At 36.3% G+C, this 26,685-nt stretch overlaps 1 protein-coding gene across 1 annotated transcript in view; it reads right to left on the bottom strand.

Moving 5' to 3' along the window:
• LOC117022256 (alpha-fetoprotein-like) overlaps positions 1-25,394 on the bottom strand; it is a 35,774-nt gene extending 10,380 nt beyond the window's left edge. The window contains exons 1-12 of the mRNA XM_033106207.1: positions 25,272-25,394; positions 24,102-24,153; positions 23,808-23,949; positions 21,987-22,198; positions 20,009-20,141; positions 17,140-17,237; positions 15,729-15,858; positions 11,698-11,912; positions 10,013-10,145; positions 7,991-8,088; positions 5,520-5,658; positions 3,282-3,508 (exon numbers count right to left, since the gene is read on the bottom strand). Of these exons, the coding sequence (XP_032962098.1) occupies positions 3,282-3,508; positions 5,520-5,658; positions 7,991-8,088; positions 10,013-10,145; positions 11,698-11,912; positions 15,729-15,858; positions 17,140-17,237; positions 20,009-20,141; positions 21,987-22,198; positions 23,808-23,949; positions 24,102-24,153; positions 25,272-25,353 (1,661 nt within the window). The 5' untranslated portion in view covers positions 25,354-25,394. The remainder of the gene's footprint in view (positions 1-3,281; positions 3,509-5,519; positions 5,659-7,990; positions 8,089-10,012; positions 10,146-11,697; positions 11,913-15,728; positions 15,859-17,139; positions 17,238-20,008; positions 20,142-21,986; positions 22,199-23,807; positions 23,950-24,101; positions 24,154-25,271) is intronic.
• Positions 25,395-26,685: the final 1,291 nt, after the last annotated feature.

Genomic DNA, 26,685 nt, shown 5'->3' with positions numbered 1-26,685 from the left:
CATTGCAAGAGCAAGTCTTAGAGTAAATAAGGTAATTAGAAATGAGGAACCACTTCTAATGCTCTTGGGGGAGAAGGAACAGGGAAAACCAGGGCCTGCTTTTCCTGAGGACAGGGTCAGGGGCCTGTAGGAGGGCAGGAAGCATGGTGGGCACTCTAAGGGAACTGCCCCACTGTCAAAGGTGGAAGTGCTTTCAATGCATCCTGCTGATTCAGAGACACTGGAATTTCACCCTTTGGCTTTTCCTAAAACAGTCACCATTTGTCGACTCCAAATGGGGCCTTGAACATCACGTCCATCATCAGCAGAATTCATTCCCAGGGAGAATGCCTGGACCATGGGAGTAACTTGGCTCTAGCTGAGTGGGGTGGGGGTGAAATAGATGGTCGATGGCACTAAGAAGGACATTTCTTTGCAGCAGCAAACAAGTAGCTTCTTTTCTAAGACCTGATAATAAGGGTTCCATTCAATCCATCAGTGTGATGTGGGATAGGGAGAATTGGGAGAAATTCTGAGCAGCCACTTGTCAGCTCTCAGGAGCTACGGGCAGGACCAGCTGCCCTAAGGTTGTGTGTGCTGCAGGTGGTACTTCCAAGGCTGAGCTCGTCATGCCTCGGTCACCTCAGTCAGAAAGCTAAATCTCCCAGATCGTCTGCCATCATATTGATGTTTCTACATCCCTAATCTGAACCATCTCCTGCCTCCTTGCCCTCCCTAACTTTTCCTCTGTCTGCTTTGTAACTTGAGACTTTCTCATCGAAAATTTCCCTATATCTACAGCTTCTTTTCGGAACTTCTCTTTCTTGCTCTCTATGAAAACATGAGGTCCTCCACACATAAAAACATATGTCCTCCCCAGAGGACACAACTTCCTCTTAGATCTCTCAAGAGGAAGCTAATTTTGCTTGAATTCTACTTACCTTAGCACCTAGTTCTCTTACTGCTTCCAACATATTTCTCCTTCATCCTCTTTTAAAAATCATAACTCCTTTATAGTATATGTCACCAAACTCGAACATCCCCCATCCCTTTTTATTCCTGTACATAGAAAACTTTGTCATGGCCCTCATTTTTGATGACTTCAGAACCAGTTAATTGCTGTACATTCCATTATTATCTTGACATTCATCATTTTCTGTAATTTCAATAACTACATTAATGATCCACATGTGACAGATAGATTTTTTTAAAAAATGGGCCTAATTGTCTATATTTTTCTGTATCCATGTCCTTTACATTGTGACTTTCCAACTCTTCCTATCAAGAAGTGAAGTCTATTCCCACACCTGTTTAACATGGGCTGGCCATATGACCTGCCTTCCAGCAAAACTGGCATTACCCAGGTTCCACACCTGGGCCTCAAGAGGCCTGCACACTTTCCCCCTTGCCCCAGCTACTATATGAAGAAGCCTGGATTAGCTTGCTGGAGGACAGAAAGCCACATGCATCAGAGACAAGCCATCCTAGCTGAGGAAAGCCTTCTGCCAGCTGTCTGAGCAGCTGACTTAGCAGTTGACCAGAGACCCTTGAGCAAGCCCTACTGAGAATAGCTGAGGCTGGCCCAGACTCTCCAATCAGCCCACAGACGCTTGAGCAACAATAACTGATTCTGTGTTGAATCACCCCATTTTAGCGTGATTTGTTATGCAGCAAAAACTAACTAAAATATCACATGAGGAATGGATGAGGGAAGAGATTTGACAATGAGCTGCAATAGCAGGAGGGCAAGAGGAGGGATAGCATAATGGAATGACTGCATATGTTAATCGATGCTGGAAAAGCAAGGTTGGAAAAGACCACTGGGCTGAACTCTATTGCTGACTTTATCCAGAAACCCTTTTTACATAGAACACACATTGGGAAACCCTGATCAAATGTAAAGTGACTATGTTCTTCTGGCAACATTTCTGGTCAATAACCTTCAGTACCAGTAAGAGCAACCAAATCAGAATAGCACTTTGTAAAGTAATAACTTATATCCATAATTTTTTTTAATTTACAAATATTTTCATATGCATTATACATATCATGTATATAATGTGCATGCACACACACACACATGCGTTTCCCCTGGAGATCCGTCTGCAAAGTAAGAGTATAACAACCCAACCTCATTCTCAGTTAGCAGTGAAATAATAGGGATCTATCCTTAATCAGCAACACAGAATATCTCTAGATAAATTATGTCTTTCTGTAGCTCCAGAAGTAGAAATTTGGTTGGAAGTAACAAGGAAACAGATTTCTACTTAATAAAAAAGATAAGCTTTTTAGTTAAGTGTATCTAGAGATAAATAGGCTGCTTTAAGCAAATGGTCTTTCCATTACTGGAAATATTCATGGAGGAACTGTACAATGTGTTTTAGAAGGATTTCCTTAACTTCAGGGTGGGGATGATTGATTAATATCTAAGCTTCCTTCCATTTTCAGTATTCTTTGATATTATATGTTTTAGAAAATATATAAATGGCATTTAAATATTTATTTCCAGTATTGTGAATTTTTAGTGATATCCTGTTTTTCTATATTCTGAGAAGTTACTATACAGACTCATCTGGTGCAAGACACTGTATTATAGGACGTGGGTGAGTGAGAGGAGAAGGAAATCAAGGATTCAAGGAGTTGAATTTACAGGCATTACATTATCAACCAGCTGCCACCCACTACCAATCACCCCAAAACTGTTCTAAACAGACAAAACAGTCACTCCTAGTAACAGTAGTAAAAGTAGTAGCAAAAGTAATGACATACTATGAGGTGATACACATCACTTCAATGGAATGTTCCGAAACACTTTCCCAGCATACTGGTGCTGCCTAATTTTAGTAGTTTCTATGGCCCAAATGATGCTAAATTAGAACAAGCTAAACAGATTATCGCAAGACTTCTCTGGCTTCCATTGTTAATGAAAGGTATGAATTTCTAAGAGGAGCAAGGAAATACAGTATTTCCAAACTTATTTGATCATGGAACCCTATTTGTATGAGACCCCCTTATGAAACTAATGTTCCAAAGTTCACATCGTAGGAAAACTACATGAATGTACTTCTCTGTCAATATTTTCTGACCAATAGGCTTCATTCTCATTTACTGATCAAGCTGGGGGTAGCAACCATGTTAGCCAAAACTGCAAAATTGCATGATATTCTCAATTTTACGTGACCTCCAACGTAACGTTTCACCACTGCATTCATTATGCAGTACTTATATCTGCACCCACTGTACAGTTCTCTATACCTCCTCCTTTGTTAGCAGAAAAGAACAAATTAAGCAAAGATCCTTACTTTTGCTTTTCAGTTTGGAATTCCTCCTCCTGAGCTTTGCACAAGCCCTCTTTAAGGCTGATAATTTGGTCACAGGATAAAGGTGGAGAAATGTAAGTCCCATCGACTTGCAGATCATCAAAGCATGGTTTCCTGAAGGCATAGGAGTCATCACAGCAGTGACCCACACCGACGTTGATAGGCTCTGCTTCATGTCTTCTGCATAAAGCTCCAAGAATTAGCTTAGCCTTTCCCAGGAGAAAATTAAAATAAGAGTCATAAAGTTCGTGGTCGTTATTTTCTTACCCATAGCAAATAAGGCTATATTTACGTATTCTCAAATTCTAGTTTCTGCTAGTTCAACTTGGGTTTCACTGTTCGGGAAAAAGCAAGAGTGTTAGGTGCAGTCTTATACTCCATTAAATTACAATAAAGCCTCAAGTCAACAGTACTGCTAATTTGACTCAACTGTAAGAAAGATGATTGGAGTGCCAAATGAATAAAAAATGAATAAATGAATGATGAAAAAAATTCTTAGCTCCTATTTCAGCTAACGCCTTCCTTTTCTTGTTCTTTTCTAGAACTGTCACTTGGTCTTGCTCCCAGTGTGTCTGATACTTATTCTCATGCTGCCTACAAGCCTGCCTGTGTGACTCTCTGAGTGTAATGGACACCCAAATTTGCCGTCACTTATGTATTTGGGAATGAAGTAATTGGAACCGCTAGGCATCAACATTTACTGTATGAGTTTATCCATCTTGAAGAGATGGATCACCTAAAAATAAGGCTTCAGGAAAATGTAAGTCTAACTGAAAGAGTTCTCCAAGGAAGGCATGACTATATAATAAAAATTTATAATAAAATAAAAGGAAGGCAGGGCTAGATAATAAAATTTTTTAATCTGAAATTTTTCAATACCCATATTTTAATTCAACTTCCCAAGTATCAACATTTTGATTCAGGAATAAGTGTAGCTTAGCTGTTAGGCCCAAGTAGGCCTGCCATTGGGAAAACATTGTTCATTGTAAATGAACATACTGGGGCTCTGCCTGATACATTTCATACTTGTGAGTTTGATGTAAGATGACAGAAAGTATAAATATTTGGCCTTTGATCCCAGTTCTTGACACAGGGCTTCTGAAACCCCTGTTTTGATAAGAGCAGCAGGAGCATCTTTTTTTCTAATAAGGTGACTCTGGGTGAGCTCCTGGATTGGGGCTGGTCACCAAAAAGACCAACATGTGATTAGAAGCTTGGAATTTTCAGCCTTACCCCTCGTTCTCCAGAGAGGGGAGAGTGACTGAAAATGGAGTTAATAATCGATCATATCTGCATAAAGCAGCCTCCCAAAGATCCCAAAAGTACCGCATTTGGAGAGCTTTCAGTTTGGTGAACACACCCACATACTGTGGGGGTGGGGGGGTGAAGGTGATGCACCCCAAATCCACAGGCACAGAACCTCCTGCACTCAGGACCCACTCAGACCTCACTTCATGTATCTCTCCATCTGGTTGTTCATCTCTATCCTTTATCATATCCTTTAATAAACTGGTAAACATAAGTAAGTGTTTCCCTGAGTTCTATGAGTCACTCTAGCAAATCAATCAAACCCTAGAAGGAGGTCGTGGGAACCTCTGATGTATAGCCAGTTGGTCAGAAGCACAGGTGACAACCTGGACTTGCAATTGTCATCTGAAGGGGGTGGGGGAAGTCATGTAGAACTGAGCCCTGAACCTCTGGGATCTGATACTATCTCCAGGTAGATAGTGTCAGTACTGAGTAAAATTGTAGGACACTCAGCTGGCGTCGCAGAGAATTGCTTGGTGTGGGGGAGATTCCCCCACATCTGGTGTCAGAAGTGTGAGTGTGGTGGCATTGTGAGAGTAAAGGAGAAACACAGGAGGAAGACTGGGTATTTTTCCTACACATTTGATTAGAATGAGTTAGTCTAAAGTCAGCATTATCTTTAAGTTGCTGGCAAAATCACTTTTGTTGACTTGAAAATCCAAGAAATAGACATGATCCAGGCAAAGGCCTGTTGAATCTGACACCCCCCAGGGTTAGGTCAGAGGCTTCCTTACCCCTGTTGCTAATCAAAGACAATTGGCATGAGCTGACCTAAAGAATTTCTCCCAGGGACAAAATTATTAGGCTCCATTGAACAGTTCAGAGATGTGTCCACTGACAGGAGATTGATTGCTGGGGATCGGAGATTAGAACTTCAAGAACAGGCAAACATGAAGTCACAGATGTGCTTACCTTATCCTCCATGCAGAGAAACTGTTGCTCATGACTCAGCGGGCAACATCTGGTGGCAGCAGCTGCCATGTTCTTCGTGAACATAATCAACTCTTGAACAGATAGCTGTGGGGCTTTTTTAGTATAAAGGACCATGAGCCTGCAAGAATAATTTCCTCTTACTCCTGGAAATGATTATGTGTCTAAAATGAAGACTTCTACAGAGGTATCCTCAATATCTGACATTATCTGGGATTTAGGATGAACAAGGAATTAAACTGAGTTTAATTCTATCCTTTCAGTCCTTCTTCCAATAGCCTAACGGCTTATTCAAAATACCTGGCATTCTCTTCCAAAATAACACATTGAGATGTTAATTATGTTGCCTAGAGAAGGGTTCTTCAAAGAAACACCAACAATGCAACTTTCGGTGTTTTCTCTTTTGCTTTCATGTGACCTTATGCATGTGGAAGATTAATACTGTGCCCCTACTTACACTAGTATTTAGTAAATCCTATTACTTTTTCTGTTTCTGCTTACTGGAAAGATTCAGCTATGTAGATTTTCTTTTGCTTTCAACTGGGGACATTTAGAAAAATATCAATCTCTTTCCTATACAGCATAGAGACGTGAATATTCATAACAGTTTTCAATTTGTTTATGATAATAATTTATCTTTAAACATACAATTTTAATAACTTGGTCTTGTCAGGCTCTGAAGACTTTAGAAATTATTGTCTTCAGGGAAAAATAACCTATAAAAAATTTGCTTCGCCCTTATCCATCTTTTTCTACTTATCAAGTTTAACTATGATAGCTAATTGGGATGGCTACAAAATCAGACTCGAGTAAACAGCTTCCTAAATAAATATATGCATAAGCCATTAAAGCTTTTATTGGTTGTCTGCAATGTGTAGGATTAGAGTCTACAGCAATGGTCAGGAAACAGTCTCTACTCTCATGGGGCTCACACCCAAGTGGGAGAGATAGACAAGTACCCTTGGCAGAGGGAGAGGAATACAGAAGTGCCTTAGGTACACATAGAATCATTGAATCCCATCCCAGGGAAATCAGGCAGGCCTCCTAGAGGAAATGACATGTGAACTGAAAGCTGACAATAACTAAAAATGACCCAGCTAGAGGGGAGTGAAAGTGGGAGGGGAGAATTTGGGAAGTCATTGAATGTGATTCTGTTTTCTTGATTGAAGGAGATTGAGGATTGGAGAGTGGAAAGCTTAGTTACAGAATCAGATTTACATTGCTTTTAAGATAATTATGGTTGATGTATAAAGAATGAACTGGAGGTGGGCAAGAGGCAATGTGAGGGAAGAAACAGTTTGAAAGCCATTCCTGTAATCCATGTGAGAGGTGGTGAACTAGAAGAGTGGTGGTGGGAATTGAGGGACGTGGAGAGAGATTTTAAGGAGAAAGACTCTACAGATCTGGATTTGAGGACAACAACTAAAAGAAAAACCGGAGTCAATTCTTGAATTTATGTTACATAAAAGAATTTTATGGGGGAAGAAATTAGCTATAACATCCACTGAAACAGTCAATCTAACCCAGTGGTTTTAAGACTGTGATTCCTGGACCAGCAGTATCAGCACCCCTGGCAACTTGTTAGAAGTGCAAATTCTCGCCCCATCCCAGAAACTCTGGGGGTGGGGCTGTATTTTAACAAGTCCTCCAGGTAATTCTGAAGTTTGAGGACCACAGATCTAATATTTAAACTAGACATTAGCAGCTGAACACAGCATAAAAGAAAAGTAATAAGTCAAATATTCTCTCTGAAACAAGAATTCTTTTCCTGGTTCCATTAATCTGGACAAGCCGTTTAAGCTCCATAATAGGGAACATCATATTAAACTGAATTTTTCCTTAATAGTCTGCTTCCAAATAGACTATTATAGCATGATTCTAAAGATTCCTAAATATTGGCTTTTGTTTTTTGATATATCAATCTTTGCAATACATTGGGATTTATCAGTCTCTCTGCACACAAGGAGTTGTGTGTGTTTCCTCTGGTCAATGACTAAGGTAACTAAGGAAAGGGATCCATCACTATTCTCGGTGGTGAAAATACAAAATTTGCTATGTGGACCTGATTTGAAACGGACAAAAGAACCCCACATTAGCTCTCTGCTGCAGCTTTGACTCAAAATTGCACGCAAAGCCCCAAACTAAATGTCTACGTGTGGGGGAATGAGCCCCTGTGAGATTGCAGTAAGGCAGCCAGGGGCTGGTTGGCTCTCTAACCTCTGGGTATTAACTGAAATCTGGAAACTGGCCTGGAAAGCAGTGTAAAAGCACCTAAAGTTATGTGGACACTATCTTATCAAGACAAAGATAGCTAGGTTAATTCAGAACTGGCTTTTACCTTGACCTCGGGGACTTTTAAGGTTGGATGGAGACTCTTGAGCAAATTCCAGCACCAGGAGTTAACAAAAACTCACTAAACAAGTATAAATCTGGACAATGTCTTACAAACATACCTGTCGTGGAAGTTATTATCTCCTAATTTTTCATGTAAACCACAATAATTTTTAACACGCTCATGGCTTTCAAGAACCACTCTTTGAAACATCTCTTTCTGAAAAATAAAGATAGTCAGTGTTTATCATTGCAACAATATATCTTGAGGTAAGATTGCAAAACCATCTTCTATAATCATTAAGTGTAACTGTTTTCCTAAACTCAGGACTTTATTTACCTACGAGTTAACAAATCTTGAAAAACACACTTTGCTAAAACAGGAATGGCTATGTACTTTGTGGAGAAAAAAGTGGAACAGCGACATTGATATTCGGCTTCCTGTGATAAAAACTCATTTGTGATTAAATGGTATATTTTACAAGCCTCAGGCAAATCATTCATCAAGCCAAAAATAGATCATTAAAGGTAGTTTATAGACCTAAATTTGATTGGTCGGTGTGTGTGTATGTGTGTGTGTGTGTGTGTGCATGTGTGTTTATGGGTTGTGATAATATAGCCTTACAAATAACCAGCAAATATAGAGATAAAGATATAGATATAGAAATATAGATATGTATTGTTGAAATTAAACTGACATCTTAAGACACTTAACCATAGAGCTGGGAGGACTATGGATGGAGCTGGGCCCCTTGTTAACTCTCCAGTCTTGACTTCCAGTTGAACTCTATGGTAACTTCCTGGGGAGGGATGCAAATAAAGTGGGGAGCCATGGTGGGTTCCTCCCTTCTTCCCACATGGGTGGCTGGTGGGCAAGGCTGGCTGGTGGGTGTGCATTTTCTCCTTGGTTCTTTTTCTTCCTGGAATAAACCGTTTTCTTTTGGTGGACTATCTGGAGGATTATTTGGCCAGTCGACAGTATTAAGAAGTCATAGTTTAAGGAAAACATGTACCAGCCTTGAATATAGTAAAGCTCCAGAAATACACATTGAAGTGAATCAAATGGAATTCTCAGCTCTAATTGCAAATTCAGAGTTCTTGAACCACACAAACAAATTCCAGTGGAAAGATACAAGTGAACTTGCAGTCTTAGCTGTTTGGTAAGATCACCAAATCCAGTCCATCAGATCCTAATAAGCAATATTTGTTATAGTAAAAATTTTACCAGACTTGCAAACTATTTGCCTGGATTTAACCCTTACCCTTGTCTTTACTGCCTGTGTGACATTGGGCAAGTCATTTGAACCTCCTGAAAAATCATTACTCCCACCTATAAAATGTTGTTAGTAATTCTGGCATTACCTATGTTACCAGGCTGTTATGAGGATCAAATGGGATACTGGTTGCAAAGTTGCTTTGTTGACTCCAAACATCCATGCTCCTGTATGTGTTACTATTAACATAATGATCATTGCGGAGGTCTGCTGGTGATACTATTAAAGGGTGCTAACCTACGAGAGACTGAATCACCTGCATTTATCCTTCTCTCTGGGAACACCAAGATACTGGAGTCCAGACAGGACAAGAGATGTCTTCATCCTCCACTCCCACCCCTCCACTCCCCCCTGTAAATATGCAACTCATTGTTTAGAATAACAATAGCCAGAACCACCTGGCTCCTGGTAATCCCTGAGTAATGGATGATCTGGTCAAATTTGTAAGTTCACCTGCTTTTTTCATGTCAAATGTATAACAGGAGCTGCTGCCTGTAAACAATACGATTTCTGGCCTGAAATAGGGACAGGTTCCAGGACTGCTTGGTGGAAATAGTTGACATTCCCCTAATAGGCTGTGCTTTCATGCTACCTGTTATTGTGCCAAGCAGACTTTCACTTTAAAGAGGAGATGCACAGACAATTTTCCGTGAAGCACAGAATCTATTAGACAGTGACTTGCAGAAAGACTTGCTACAGTATGATCTGTGGTCTTCGTTTTAGATGGAAATTATATTTGTTGTGCAGTGCTTGCAATTAGCAAGAACATGCATAATCATCTCGCTAACGTATGCCACTAATAGCACTGTAATTTTTCATATGTTTGTAATCACTTCTGTATAACAGGTTAAAAAATAAAAAGGCATTTACCCCATGGCGATAGCATTCTGGAGGATCTTCTAATTTACAGCATTTTCCTAATAAATTTTGATATACTGTAACCACTCTTAAAATCACTGGAAGTGGCAGCTCTGGAAGTCTTCTTGAATATTCATAAAGAAACCTGTAGTTATATGAAACATATTAGAAAGTAAACAGTAAAATTTAAAGAGTTTTCTTTGAAAAGCCAATTATAATTATGAAATTTATTCAATATTTTAACTGACCTTAAGACATTTGGAAACCTTGGGGGGCTGGCAGGGAGGTTTTATTGACTATATTTTAACATAAGGAACCCAAATCAATAAAATTACGTGATGGTTCCAAAGTCACACAGTAGTGAGTGGCAGCTCCATAACTTGAACCTAAAATATGTTAATTAGCTGATAGTTCCCGGCTCTGGATCTCTACTGACTTCTCTAGAAATTAATTTCAAGTATTTGGGTGAGATTACATGTTTCTCAATGATCTTTGAGGCTAGATTTTATAAGTATTACAATTCTTTTAAAGTAAGTGCTAGCCAGGTATTAAATCACCATATTCCCCTCTTTTCCATGAATAGACCATGCACAATCTGCAGTTCTTCTGGGGTACAAGAATGAAAAATCTGGACTTTAGAATATTTTGAAAGGAAACACAATCATGGGAGGCACTTTAGGAGTGATGCTAGCCAACCGCCTCAGTTTACAGTTGAAACACAAAAGCCTAGGGAAATTAAGTGGCATGACACCTTCTAAAGCTTATGTATGACAAAGCTAGGCTAGAACTCAGCTCTCCCAATTCAGTCTAATGTGATTTTCACTAGGAAGTTGTGCCTATCGACTTTTTCAGTATCAAATGCATGTTTAGGAATAAGTGGGCACAGAAAGTGACATTTACTTTTATAAGCCAGTATCAAATGAAATTTCAGAAATATAGCTACAGTCATTCTATAAAGAACCTTAAATAAAAAAATTTAAAAAAACTCAAATCTTATGCTTTGTTGGAATGTGGTTGCTCCAAATAATGCTTCACAAAGTGACTTTGGAAATATTTCAATCACACAGCAACATCATCTTAACATTACACATTAAACTCAGTTTGTCTTATGCACAAATTAATATGCACTTCTGAATGGACAACAGATATTAATACTCTGTCTCTCTAATCTTTAAATGCCACACCATGGCATTTAATATGCACTTCTGAATGACACCAGAGATATTAATACTCTGTCTCTCTAATCTTTAAATGCCACACCATGGCTTTGGTAGTAGGTATTAAATTAATTAGAATAGAAGAGTTGACCAGGTATACCAATCTGAAGCTTTTAGTGATGACTCTAAGTCTCTTAGAGTAAAGCTTGCCAACATTTGATCTCGATTGCATTTTTAAAGATTCCTGTGTTAGTTGTCAACATTAAAAAATCAAAAGACTTTCAGCTTCTCTCAAAATGCAATAGACCCAATCACCCAAAGACTGCATTCCAATGTGGTATCAAGTGGCTGGAGCTATTTAGTAGCTGCCAATGATGGACTCCACAAAACATCTCTTCTTGGTCACAATTCTCATTTCGTCACTCATTTGCATCATTGGCTAACCTCTGTCATCATTTAAGTTTACAGCCCGATATAATATTCCAAAGAATCCATAATCATAATATTCCATCATTAAGATTATACAAAAATCTGTATTACTCTTGTAGGAAATCATCTTGCTTGTCAGTGAATTGTTTGCATACAAATTGATCTTCTGTAAACCTGCTGAGTGGCAGGGATGAAAGATCAGGTTTATCATCATTTTCTGAATTAATAATGCATTCTCCTCGGAATGGCACCGGCAGTGCACAGCATGGAATGATCTTGCTGGATAGGATAGCCTGTTTAGAGCAGATATAGTTCATAAGCTGACTCTATAAAACATAAAAGGGAACGGTTATTTTGATGACTTCATTCTGAACTTATTTATTTGTATTGTTATTAGTAGAAAACCAGAAAAAACTTTGCTTCTTATATTGCTTTATCCTTGGCAAACTGAGAGACCAAAAACATCATTTCTAGTGATTCATTCTAATAAGAAAAGCTTCTCTTTTTGACCTTACTTACTCAAATGTCACAAGTACTTTTAACATCTCTTAAAGAACTTTAAAGGGAGACAGATCATATTATTGTTTTCATGTTTAACCCAACAAAATACAAATAGTTTTATTGTCTTGCTATTGCTATTACTATTTTAGGATCCCAGTTAGGAAACATTTGTTTCTGTCGTTTACTATATACATTACGATTATATTACTGTAACATTACTATTATCCTTACATATTTAACATGTTTACTTATACATAAACATGTGTACATGCACACAAATACTTTTGTGTGTTTGTATAAAGAAACTAGTCTCTATACTTAAGGAACTCACAATCTAGTTGGAGAGTTAAATAATTAAACAATAATAATAATGCATTATAATAGAAGTTGTAAGAGAAGTTCATGATGCTTTGGAAGAAAAAAGTGTGTTTGGCAATCCAGACCAGATGGAGGTCAGAGCAAAGATCTTGAAAATTTTGAGCCTGGAAGAACAAAGAAGTAAGTTGGAAACAAATGAAGAGGAAGAGCAGTCTAGAATTATTCATGTTTATATTAAAGAATCTTAGAGGTGAGAGGACATGATATTTCTGAAATGATCTATAGAATATTTGGAGGTTATTGAGAAAATTTAGTTCAAAAATGATGAGGCTTGAACCAAATGAGTATACTTAAGAGCTACTGAAAGGTAGAATTGACAAGATTTTAAAAAACAGTAATTAGATTGGAGTCAGGGAGTGAGATAAGGACAAAGGATCTAGAATGATATATGACAGTGAGTTGATGGTAGCACAATTTACTGAAATTGGCATTCAGGAGAAAAGAGCATGTTTGAAGAGGATGGCTAAAAGGGAAACCAATGAGTTCAATGTTGAATATAAAAGTAAGATGATTTAAGGCATCTATTAGACATCTTCATGGAGATTTCTTCTAAGTAGTTGGTATTGTAGATTAAGGACTCCTGAAAGAAGAATAGGCTGAAGATATAGAGCTGAGTGGTAAACTGAAGCTATATTCCGGGGTCAGATTGAGACTAAGAGTGTGTGCTAGTTAAGTAACTAGCACCACTCAGTGGCTTAGTAGAACCAGGGTTATTTCTTTCTCAGCAAAGTCCTATTGAGAAGGGAGGAGTAGCGCCTCTAGGCAGTACTTCTAGGAACCAGGCTGACAGAGCCTCTGTCATTTTCAACCTGTGGCTTCTCACGTTGCCTTCAGATGGGAGGTTTTTTAACCAGGAGATTTTTATGGACCAGGCTTAGAAATGGCATAAATCACTTCTAACCAGAACTCAGTCAGGTGGCCCCATCTAGTTGCAAGACGGACAGGAAATGTAGTTCATGGCCCAGCAACTAATCTAGGCTATGGAAGAGGAGAGTGAATACTTGCTGGATGGCTATCCAGTTCTGATTGTATGTGTAAAATAAGAAAGGACAAGGCCAAGATCAGATCTATGGGGAATACCAATTTTCAAAATGTAGTAAAAGAGGGGAAGAAGACTGATGAAAGAAACAGTAAGAATACATGCATTCTGGGTAGAAGAAAAACTTCTCCTACGATCTGTTGTCCTCCATACAACACCTTTGCAGGCATCATTGGAAAAATAAACTAGTGCAGTAGTTGACAGCTGTAGCTCTGTACTCAGATTTTCTGAGTTCTAATTCTGACTTTACTACTTCCTCACTATGTGACATAGGCAAGCTACTTACCTGTGTGCCTTGATTTCCTAATCTGTAAAATGGAGATAAAATAACACTTACTTCCTAAGGTTGTAGGAATTAAATGAGTTAATATTTGTTGAGAACAAAGGAAGGAGTCTGGCTCAGAGTAAGTACTAAAATAATGTTTGTTAAATAAAAGTAAAATGCTTAGAATTAGTGCCTGACACACAGAAAACATTTTTTAAAAACTAGTACTATAGCAATTATTATACAATCCTAGAATGTTGGTCTAATAATGCCATGCAGTCAGAGAAAGAGAGAGAACCTTACTATGTAAAATTGAATTATGTTGATACAACATATATATGTTTATATTGATTTATATCACTTAATATTAAAAATTAAAATCTATTATAAGCATATTTGCTTTATGAGTTGGTGTGATATTTTGTAGCATCATGCTATGATATAACGAGCACTAATAAAAGTAGGAAACTCTCTAGGACACACAATTCAAATGTATACAATCCATACACCATTCCTGAGAGCGTTAGGAGAAATACTCTAATCAAAAGAGAATTAATTCAATATAAAAAAATAAACAGTGGAATATAGTGCATAAAAGAAATGATAGTTCAAATGAAATAAATATTAACTATTATTTTAAAAGAATGAGTATAAAGAAACTAAGAAGTCCACCAAAACTAGGAAGTCCGTCAAACAACTGAAATAAAAGCAACTAACTAAACGAGAGAATTAATAAAGTTAAAAGCAGAAACACAGTAGAACTGATAAATAAGTTTAAGAACTTTGCCTCGGAAAAGACCAAGAAATTAAATAGTCCCCTTGAAAAGCTAATTAATTAAAGGTGAAAACACAAACACATGGGAAAAAGAGGTATAATTACATAATTGATATTTTTAATGATCAAATAATAATATTATCATGTAGAACCCTATATTCCTAAATGAGAAAATGCTGACGAAGAAGACTTTTTAAAGGAAAATGTATATTTAAAACCTTGATAAAATATAAGTACACTCTCATTATTCACAGTAGTCACATAAAAACTGAATTCATGACTACTGAATCATTGACCCTTGGGGAAATACAGGATTAGGTTCTGCAAGCCTCTGGCCACATTTTCACGAATAACAGATCAAGACATAACCTCATGTTATGTATCTTTCTGTTTAAAGACACCTTATTTAGTACATATTGATGATTCATTCATATTGAACTCACAGCTGCCAGCACCGTTACTCATGCATAAGCAAAGCTTATCTAACACAGATATTTTCTCTTTAACACCCATCATGGTCTTCTTGTGTTTAGAACACTAGACAGCACTTCAACACCACCTTTGGGGCCATTTCAAACAGCTAAATCACCAACAAAAAACACAAAAATGAGGAAAACGTGGCACTAACTAGACTGCAAAAAGAACACTCTCTACAGTATGGAAACTAAAACAGGAAGGCAGAACCTCATTTGGTTCCATCTCAGCTGGGACTACATGTATCAGGTGACTCAAATTTTCCAGTTCTTTGAGCATGCACAAGTCTGCGAATGACCACAAAAGTTCTGTGAGTATAGATTTTGGAGTTATAAATAAATTTTAGTGAATTCACAAGTATAGAATTCATGAGTAATGAAGATGGATTGAAAAATGTGAAAATAAATCCATAACAAAAGAAATGGAAAGACTGTCACACCAGTTTCTAATCCATCCCTGCTTGTTTAACAGACAAGTTCTTTCAAACCTTCACAAAACAGGTTAAGTCTTAATAATATTTCGTTTATTTCAGAAAATTCAAAAGGAAAAAAATTCTAATTCATTTTTTAGAAGTTAGCATGACTGCATACCAAAAATACCAAAACCTGATAAATGACAATTACTTTTTTAGATTCATTATATACCAATGCAACTTTTATTTAAGAATTATTTTAAAGGCTGAACTGAGCTTTAAGAAAAAAGGATCTTACCCTGCCCAACACACATGCTATTGTATTTCCTTCACAACAAGTCTGATGAAGATTTTTAATATCAACAGCCAATTTGGCAATTTCAGAAAAGTTAGCTTTAAGTTGTTTTTTCGTTAACAGAATCAATTCCCTGAAATGAAAAATAAGTACATTTCAAACAGTGTTTTGAATTTGATTATTTTCTAAAATTAGTTCTGGTTTATCGAGTAACCAAAAGAATAGAAACACACTTGCAAATGTAGGGTGAAGAGAGTATTAGAAATGCTTTCTATTTCTTCAGTGTTAGCATCCAGGGCCATCTATGATCTAAGTCACAAAACAAACACAATTCAACTCATAATTGTGGAAAATATAGTCATTTTAATCATTTAAATTATTGCTTAAAGAAGTCCAGTTGTTTAAAGAGGTAATTTGGATATTTATCTGACCTTACCTTCCAAAAAAAGTTCTTCATTATAAAGACAATAATTCTAGGAGGTTTGGGTCTCCTTTTCCTCTATTGACAATTGAGCAACATCCCTGAAATTTCTCTGGAAATAGGGAAAATGGGCATGCTTTATAAGGAGAACTGAACTTTCAGGCAGCCCAATGTTGTTCTAAATTGGGGAAGATGACACAAGGAAGATGCTTGTCTTCCAGGGTCATGTAGGACAGAAACACAATCTGGGCCAGGAAAGAGGTACATTGAGTAACATCAGATTTTCCTCCATTCCCACACTCCTCCATCCCCACTACTAAATACCACTATTTTTTGTGTTCTGCGTAACATTGGAGCCAAAATCTTTCCTATCTTTCACAAGAAAGGAATACCTTTTATCCTGCAGCCTTTACCATGCAGAACAATTAAGTGGCTGCATTTGAATGAACAGAATCTTTTGTGCAGTGAGGAAGAGACTAAGGAATTTGAGCAGGTGGAAGAAATTGAGGCAGAAGTTAATGGGTGGAGATGAGGATTGTGTGATTTCATGCACAACCCCCTGTGCCCTATTGAACAGGCAAGTATTAGGTTGGTGCAAAAGTAATTGTGGTTTTTGCAATTATTTTTAACCTTTTAAACCGCAATTACTTTTGCACCAACTTAATAGCATACGTGTAGAGAAAGTAACCAGGTTTGTACTGAGAGATTGTTAAACGAAAGATAAATGATTTTTCAAATGACTTTAATCAAAAAGGTGATCCACACAGTGTGAGGGATATAAATGATAAATGTCTAAGTATTACTTTGTCTTGTGCACCTGAAACTAATTAAATAAATAAATAAATAAATAAATAAATAAATAAATAAATAAATAAATAAATAAATAAATAATAAACCAGGTGACGCAATACGTACTTCACTTCGGGTGAGTGGCCAAAAAAAAAAAAATGATCCAATAGCAACAAAGTCCACAAATATAAATAGGCAACTTACACTGATTTTGCTACTTTGTGGTTGAACTTAATCCCAATTTCACATAAATGATGATGTCTCAAAGATATTTCTCTAATGTATTTTCTGATAGGTTCTACCTGTAATTAGAAAAACAATGCATCAAAGAAAGAAGATAGCAACAGAAAAAGTTAATTTCATCATTAGTAAAGAAGGGAGAAAAGTAAAAATTGTGTATCTCCTCAAAATTAGAAAGTTTTTAGTGTCTTATTTAAAAGAGGCCAAATGCAACAGCATAATGTGGTTTTTTGTTTGCTTTTATTTTGTTAAAAAGTAGCTTCTCACTTCCCCAGAGATCACTTGTTCCAGGGATCAAACATTGAAATATAAGAACAAGAAAGTAAGCAAACAAAGGTCCAGAGGGCCACTAGAATATGTTTAAAATGTCTTACAGTTGAATTTTTGTTTTATTCAAGTTTCTAACTCATCGTGGACATGTTTGCTACTGCTTATACATAATATATGCTCCAGTTTTACAATACATGTTAATGCAGTTTTCCTGCCATAAATATTCTTTAACTCAGGATTTTTACTTTTGAAACTATTACAACTAAACTTTTCTAAATAGATAAAACCATAATTCTGCAAAAGAAAAACATACATATTTTGTTATGATAGCAAAAATTTGGAGACAAAATGTCTCAACAGCTCAGTGATGGTTAAATAAATGATGACACATTATTTTTGAAAAGATGTATACTTCTAATAAAAAGTAGGTATGTTTTAATTTCTCATCAAAACTCTATGTTCAGTGTGATCACAACAATGTGCAAAAAAAAAATCTGTAAATGGAAAAAATAAATGAAAGGAAATATACCAAAATTAATATCTCTGTGTGGTAGAAATATAAGTAATATTTTTAAATTTCGAAGAGCTCTATATTTTCACTTAAAACATTATATTGACTATATAGCATTTTTACTTTAGGTAACTGTACCTTACAATGCTATTTTTAAAAACAATGTATTTAAAGGAAATATTCAAACCACAAAACTGGCATAATAATCATAATTATATTTATATAATTATAAGTATTTTTATCCTTATTTGTTTGTATTATACTCATTTGAAATCAAATACAGGCAAGCTTATTTACTTCATAAAATAGTATCTGAGCCTTAACTGATAAAATTGTGTCTGATCATAGACATAATTTTTGCACTATTGGTTATGTAATTTTTTCTGAGGATGGAGCCAGAACTACTAGGAACAGACATCCTGGAAGCAGCAAGACTAAACATCACAAAGTGAGGTAGAGGAGGAAAGAACTCTTAGCTAACTTAAAAGCATTTGCTTACGCTTAACAGTATAGGGGCATGTTATACATTAAGGAAAAATTTCCACTGAAGAGGGTTAAGGTTAAGAAAATTTTGTAACTTAAATTAGTAAATGTCAAGTTACCTACAAAACTCATCTGAATGAAATCTCATTCTTCAGAAATTCTAGGTAATGAGACATAAGTCTGCATGATCACTTGCTTTTAGTTTTTAATTAATATGAAACCAAAAGAAAACAAAAGACTGTACTGCTTAGGAATTCAGAATTGGCTTCAGAATTGTACTGTTTAGGAATTGGAGTTCACCAAGGGAAGAATGGAGAAGGAGGTAAGAAGGAAAGATGATAGATATAATAGATAGATATGATAGGATAATAGCTACAATTATTGCGTACTTAGCATATGCCAGAAACTCTTTAGATACATTATTTCGTTTCTTACACGAGATAAATAGACGATGAGCTCAGTAGAAGAAATTGGTTTAGGGTAATAGAGAAATAGGGGGTTAAAGGAATATGAGATAAATTAGCACTGAAAAGAGCAAAGAAAACAGTAAAGAAGAAGTGGCATTACCTTCAGCCTTCAGGAATTCATCGAAATGATGATCAAACTACTACTAATTTCAACCCAACCTTTGGGAAAGCCATCTGGTGCTCCCTTCCAGTAAAGGTGGTTATTTTATGTTGATATATTTAGAAACTAATAATTATGCATAAAAAGTACTTTTATCATGGAACTAATCACTAATTTACATCTATTTAATGAAGGAGAAAAGGCCACATAGTTAAAATTAAGTGTGGCCAACTGCATTTTCCAAAGATGGCTACAACATCTTCTATCTCATGCTCTTCTTCCAGTGAGACTTTGATAATCTTCCCAAACAAGTATGTATATACTGTCCCCTTCAAAATGACAAGGTTTTATGGTGAGTCAACCAGTTGAGTATGGCAGAAGTAACTTCTGAGGCTGGGTCATAAAAGGCCATACAACTTCTGTTTATCTACTAGAATAGTTATTCTTGAAGACTTTGACCATATGTAAGCAATCCAACTGCCCTCAGGCTGCCATGTATGAGGAAGCCCAAACTAGTCAAGGCAGTGAGCCCACATGGAGAGGCCCTGAGTTATATGAGAAGAAAGAAATGTTGAAGCAGCCCCCAAGTGCTTCAGCCCCTCAGTTCCAGTTCAAGCTGGAACTGTCTGACTATAACCATATGAAAGATCATGAGCCAGAACTGCCCAGATAAGCTCTTCCTGAATTCCTGACCCATGAAAGATAATAAAACAATTGTTGTTTTGAGTCATTAAATTTCGGGGTGTTTTGTTATATAGCAATAGTAACTGAAATAGTAAATATTTATTATGAAGTAATATCTGTGCTAGATCATGTTTCTACAATTTTAACAACTATCCAAATTGCCTGGGTATCTTGTTTATGAGCTTGTTCAGTAGGTTTGCAGAAGAGCTTAGATGCTGCATTTCTAACAAGCTGCCAGGTGATGCATATGTTTCTGGTCCACAGTCCACACTTTGCCTAGCAAGGCTCTACATAACACTTGAGAAATGAGTATTTTACCTTTATCTGGAAGCATTCAGTCTTATTTTCTTCTTGGCAACATGAGTGAATAGCTGTTTCATAGCAAGCAGACATGGTCAAAATAGTGGGTCCATACAGGAATGGATGCTTTCTAGAAGTTTCATAAATAAACCTAAAATTTGACAAATAAGTTGTATAATTTAGAATTCAAGAACATGTGCTGTTACTGTTTCTTAAAAACTTAGGGTTCATTTAATCTTGTTGACCTGAAACTTCTAGAGTATCATGTTCAAAGAGATGAGATAGCACTATACTTAAATACATCAAATGTTCGTGCTGGATATGTCACTGAGAGGTGAGTCACACATTTGCTGAGTGCCCATGAAGTGACCGACTATAGCTTCTGGGCCAATGGGGAAATAAAATCAGTAATCAAAACGTTCCACTTTTCTAAAAGTAGTAGAAGGTAGAAAGTTCAATAGTTTAAACTGAATTTTTGTAAATGCAGAATTGTATAGCAGGTCCAGGGGAATTAAATTTAGAAGCCATTGGTGGGCAAAGAGAAGTCTCTCAAGATCATCATGAAGTTCTTTCTAGACTAGGTAAGGGACTATGTTATCTTTTGATTAAGTCCAAAATAGCTGACTTTTTCTCAAGCTTTGATATAAGTTACTGTTTCTGTAGTTGAGAATTAATTAAAGTTCTTGGCTTATAATTATGTGGCAAGTTGGTAGAAAGTTATTTTCCCCTTAATATTTATGGTTGTATACACATAAGTTAAAATTAGCATGTAAAATAACTCCTTAATTACTGACTTCATTGTAAATGTTCAAGAAGAGGTTAGATTCACTGCCTGAATTTTGGTTAGACTTTTTCAACTCTGAATGTTTAGCCCAAATCTGATTCTATAATTCTCATCTACAATGGATAGAACTACAGTAAAGAGGTAGCCAAGCTCATGTTTTGGTTCCCATCTGGTTGCCCCTAATGTCAGACAAGTTGTAAACTACCCAATCCCTCCATCCTTTAGTCCTTTCTCCCTAAGTGGCTGGGGCCACTTAATTTTTTCTTGAAGACTCAGTAATCTGTGGGGAAATTCTGGCCTTCTGTGGGTGAATAAAAGGAATTTACGTTTATTGAGTATGAAGTTACCCTGTCTTTTCATTCGTCTCTGGTGTGGAGTTTATGTCTAAAATCTGAAATCAAATGTCTATCATGCTCCTTACACTGTAGATCCAGCAATCAGATATTCACTTTATTCTGTGTCTGAGCCGGTATTGACAAGATGGCAAGAACTGCATTCCTTAAGAACTGAAGCTTTGTATTTCTCTTATCATTTCTACTTTTCTAGGTATTGATGTCCTGCCTCTAAACACCAGCCATTTGCTAGCACCTCACTACCAAAAGGTAGACTTGTCCCATGCAAAGTAGGAAACCAAAGTTTAAGTTATCTACCCATTTGCTATAATGCTATTCACTCCAGGTGGGAATCACAGAATCAGAGTTCTTGAGTAGAAAATTCACCTCTGCCTAATCTACAATTTTTACTTATCTCTAGGTTTCCAAGGTTCCCAATGACAGACTATTTCCATGCCTATCAGTTACCCTTTCTGCTGTCCCTTAATGAACATCCCAAACGCCAGAGCCTTCCTCAGCTATGAATACCTGCTCTCTGTCCCCTGTAATCTCTGTTTATTATGCTTTGTCTACTTGACTATACCTTTCAATATCATTTGCTCCTGGTCTGACCAATCTAATCCTTAAGGAGATGGGTCCTTTACAGGTCCTAGTCATTTTTAATGTCTCATGGCACAGACATAATCGTCATGCCCTATTCAGTTCACTAAGACCAAAATTATAATTCTGAGGGAGAAAAATATATTGTAGCTTAAATTTTCAATTTAACTCCATATCATAAAGCATTGTGTTCTCAGAGGCTCTTATGTTAAAAAAAGACCTGTCTTCAAAATTGGAAAACACTCTTCTTCAAAGACAATGGTAAGGAGGAATGACTTACCTCCCTCTCACTGACACTTGATTCTCTTTGTCCATCTCACAGATTTGCTCAGGATTTGGAATTTGGAATATATCACTGTGACCTTCATCATCCTTTTTGTATAATAGGAAGCACTTGTGTCTTGCTGTGTTATTTATATTGCAACAGTTAGAAAACACATGTTTGTCAACCATTCCTTGGTTATTACAAATATGCTCTAGGAAGGTAGCCATCTGTAGGAGGAAATAATAATTGAAAGGGAATACATGGATAGTCTACATTCCTAACCACAGGAAAGACAACGAATTTTTATTTTTAAAAAGGCAGCTGAGTACATGATGCTACACCTTGTAACCAATACTCCCCAGACATAGGTTTTTTGAGCAAAAGCCTTTTAGGTTTTTAAGTCTCAGTTCCCACATGCTGGGCATTGACCAAATAGAATTTATCATTCTCTCCTTTCCCATGTAATTGCTTCGTTTTCATACATTTGATAGATATTAATATAAACATAAGCCAGAATGTCCAGGGCCTAAAGAAATCAAGGTATTTTTAATGAGAACTATCTACCAAGAAGTAGGTGGTGGTGCACTCTCCATGATTCCTAATTGTTTTTAGTTTGGTAGCCATGGGAGCTTATTTTAAAAATTAAACTCTGAAGTAATGTGCACTTAGTACCAAATATTCAAATGGAAATGTAATAATTCAGTTAGTTTTCAACTATCTTTGGGTGGCAGTAAATGTGTGGGATGCTGTAAACCACAAAAACATGTTTGCAGATTTGGGGGATAAAGGCATAAAACCTTCATCTTTTGAAATGGAAATAAGAACAAATCACTATAAAATTAAGTGAGACTAGCCACTAGCAAAAGTACTTCATTTAAAATGTATTTCTAATAAGACTGATAATTCTCCTATGTCTACTTAGATGCTAGAATTTAATAAAAGATAAATAGGTTTTAGCCCCCAAGAAGATGGAGTAAAAAAAAAATCTATAAATAAAGGAGAAAACTACTCAGTTGTATTTTAAATTGTTTGGCATGAGAATAATTTATACACAAACACACACACATACACACACACACACACAGGATGCCAAAACAATGTATACACGTCTTAAGAAAGTAAAAATTTGTATTAAAATTGTAATACTCAATATACCCCAATAACAAAAGATGAATACAAGTCACATTTGACTTCTGCAGTTACCACACGTACTCAAAGTGGTTATCATCAGTGTAATTTTAACACAGTTTTCCTTTCTTAAAATCTGTATACATTTTTTTTGGCACTCCCAGTAGAGAAAGAGAGAGAGAGAGAGAGAGATGATAAAAACATGTTAGTGTTTATCAAGAATTTGTTAATCACAAGATAGACATACTTTACAAGACACAATAGTAATGCCCAAGATTATCTACTAACTGGGAAAGGAGCCCATAATAATATGTACTTCTTCCTTCTTTTTTATATTCTCTAAGAAACTTTTAAAAATTATTTCAATTTCCCAGGAACATTTATATGAGGATGTCAGACAACAGTACTTTAGAGATGAGGCAGAGCAATCAACTTAAGTTAACACATTGACATTCTAGGCTCTAATTCATTCCTTTAAGTGTTTGGTTCACAGAGTCTGATCTCCCAGAGATGAACTGATAAACTATAGGTTTACAAGCCTCCACAGATTCTATCTTGAGTATGAATCATGTATGTACTGTTGCCTTACAATCCCCTATCTAATTATTCAAATAACCCCCCTCATAACAACGTCTTTTGGTGGTAATTTATTTGAGAGAGAGAGATAGAGACAGAGAGAGACAGAGACAGAGAACTTGATTCACCTACCAACTGGTAAGAGCATTCTGAAGGTGACTCATGCATCTTGAGGCTCTTGCACTTCTCTGCAAAATCTAACAACTCTTTAACTGTGGTTTGTACTTCTTCATAAGTCAATTTCTGAAGAAACTGAGTAACCATAGTGCTAATGCTGAAACAACAAAACACTATGTCACTGTTAAAGACAGAATCAAATTCTTTTCCTTCATCTGTCTTTGTTATATCACTGCCCCACTCCCCTCCCCCTAAATAATTAATATGATTTCAAATTTCAGACAAAAAAATATTGATAATAAAACTCACATGTCTCTTAAGTTCTCCTCCAGATAATTCTGGCTACCAGTGTGTTGCATGGCTGGGGGAAAAAATGAGATTTTATATGTATAAGAGGAAAGTTTCCAAATTAAAATCCCCCTTTACAATTCTGAATCTATATTCACTCATAAATTTCCAGATCTGTTTTTGGTTATCATAATAAATCAGAACAAAGTACCAGAATATATCTTCACTGGTATTTAAATTGCATTCTGTGAATGACTTATTTCTATTAAAAAATATTGTGTAGTTGAAATCTATCATTGGCCTATAAATAAGTTACATGTACTTGTGTTGACACTTCCGAATTAATTAAACTTAGTGATTTTGTTATTTAACTCTTTACATTAGAAGTTATAGCACACCCAAGAAATATTAATAAAATTAGAGTTTAGCTTTGGGAACCAAAGTGTAAACATTAACATTTGTCAGGTTTATTTTGGCAAAAGCAGTATCTCACACATCTTGGATTTCTCATCATCTTCATCTTCTTCATCACCTCCACCCAGGACATACACATACACATGTTCTCTATTGAAAACAATGTCTTGCTTCTCATACTAATAGCTTCTAAAGAGCTTAGCACCTACTGATTAAATAAAGAAACCATTATTATTCACTGTATTAACATAGGGAAAGGCTTTGGAGACTCAGTTATCCTAAGTTCAACTTCTAGCTCTGATACTTAATGTGGCCTTGGGAAAATAACTTGAGCTCTCTGGGTTTCTGTTTCTATACCTACAAAAAAGTTCTACTACAATGAGTGGTTGTTAAGATGAAATGAAATCATATGTGTGAAGCATGGAGCACAACACCTGGCTCATAATAAGTACTGAATAATGTAGGTTTAATATTATTTCTCTTACTATACACACTGTTGCTTTATGTAAGATCATTTATACAATTTCAAACACAAGTTTGAAATGTATCATTCCCTCACCTAGAGTGAAAGTAAGGCTAAAATGAGGTCTTCTTGGGGGTTGCCTCAATATATTAGCTCTTTTTCTATATTCATCCTACAGCAATTAATTTCCAGAAATTTTTAATGACCTTATTGAGAGTGATGAGACACTAAGATAAGTCTTTCCATATGCATCTTAGTAGCCATGTCTTACTCCTGACACATGGGGTGTATAGATGGTAAATAGGATTCCCTACCTGTATCTAGCAAAGTTCTCTGAAGAGTTTGACATTTAATGTAGCTGAAGAAAAGAAGAGATATGAGTCTACCAGTCTTCATTATTTCAAATGAACCTTCATAGAAGGTGGTCTATCATTGGAGAGAATTAATACATCCTTTTATAGTCTTCTCAAGTAATTACTATTAATAATTAAGCTTTTTCTGCTGAATATTTTTTCCAGGCCACTAAGAGCCTGATCAAATTGAAGAAATTCATGACAATGAAGAAATATTGTTGATGGATAGCCTTTCATTAATGAATAACTAGATTTTAAAATGAATCATGCCAATGTACTTGGTTTTTCAAGATTATACAACGTAGGCCTTGTAATTAAGCAATCAATAAACATTTTTGGTAAATATTTCATTTCCTGGAAATGCATATTGACATGTACAAAGTTCTAAGTGCCAGAGGAGAAGATAAACGTTTACTACCCCAGATTCAAATCAATGGCTAAGGTCCGGGTTCCAGTACTAGGCACATTTTCAAGGCTCTAAGGAGAGTGGGGAGCATAGGCCTCTGGAAAAAACTCAAGGGAATGGGACCTAATATATTGAGTGCTTACTGTGAGTTTGGCACTTTATACAACTATATAATAACAATACTTTTATTTTTTGTATAAGACTCAGGGTCACATAATTTGCTTATGAACTCACAGGTGGAAATTCAGGTTTTTTCTGACTTCAGAGCCCACACCACCCAAGAGTTAATATTAAAAGTTGAGTTCCCAACATTACTCAGCTATCATCATCTAGTTCTTGGGTCTAAGGCAGGAAAGAGATAACTAGGGATTAAGCAAAAAGTCTGAGATAAATGTAAATTCCAACATTTTTTGGAAATGGGTGATCACTGGGTACTACTTTAACCATCCAGTCATCAGTTGCTACATTTATAGGTGGTGAGTTTGACCAGGTAATCTCTATAGCTGGCAGTCATTGCTTGATTCTGCTACCCACATATTCTCATTTCTGGTCACCTAGGCAAAGAAATATCACAAGTGAGAGAGCTATATTTGCCTAAAATATAACAGCAACAAAAATCTGTTATTTTTTAGATTTGGAACATATTGGTTTATGGTAAAGAACATTGATGGCCATGTGTGATAGAAAGCCAAGTTGATCAAAGACTATCTTTGGCAGGTTTTCATTACCCTTTTCAAGGTCCTCTAAACAGGGTCCTAATGCTCAATATCTCTTCAGAGCCATTCTCTGGAGATCTTACTCTAAGCCTCCAGAAACTCTCAGAAATGGATTTATTACTCTAGGGACAGCAAATCCTTTTGATGAGTGCTGACAGACTGTCACCCATTGCAGACATTACTAATTGATTGCTGCACTCATTCTGTCTGAACCAAAGCTCAGCCTTAGAATCATTCACAGCACAATGCCACA

This window comes from Rhinolophus ferrumequinum, chromosome 5 (assembly GCF_004115265.2).
Source record: "Rhinolophus ferrumequinum isolate MPI-CBG mRhiFer1 chromosome 5, mRhiFer1_v1.p, whole genome shotgun sequence".
In the NCBI taxonomy this organism is placed as follows: domain Eukaryota; kingdom Metazoa; phylum Chordata; class Mammalia; order Chiroptera; family Rhinolophidae; genus Rhinolophus; species Rhinolophus ferrumequinum.
Note: the sequence above shows the minus strand (reverse complement) of the source record. Positions and strands in the feature narration are given on the sequence as shown.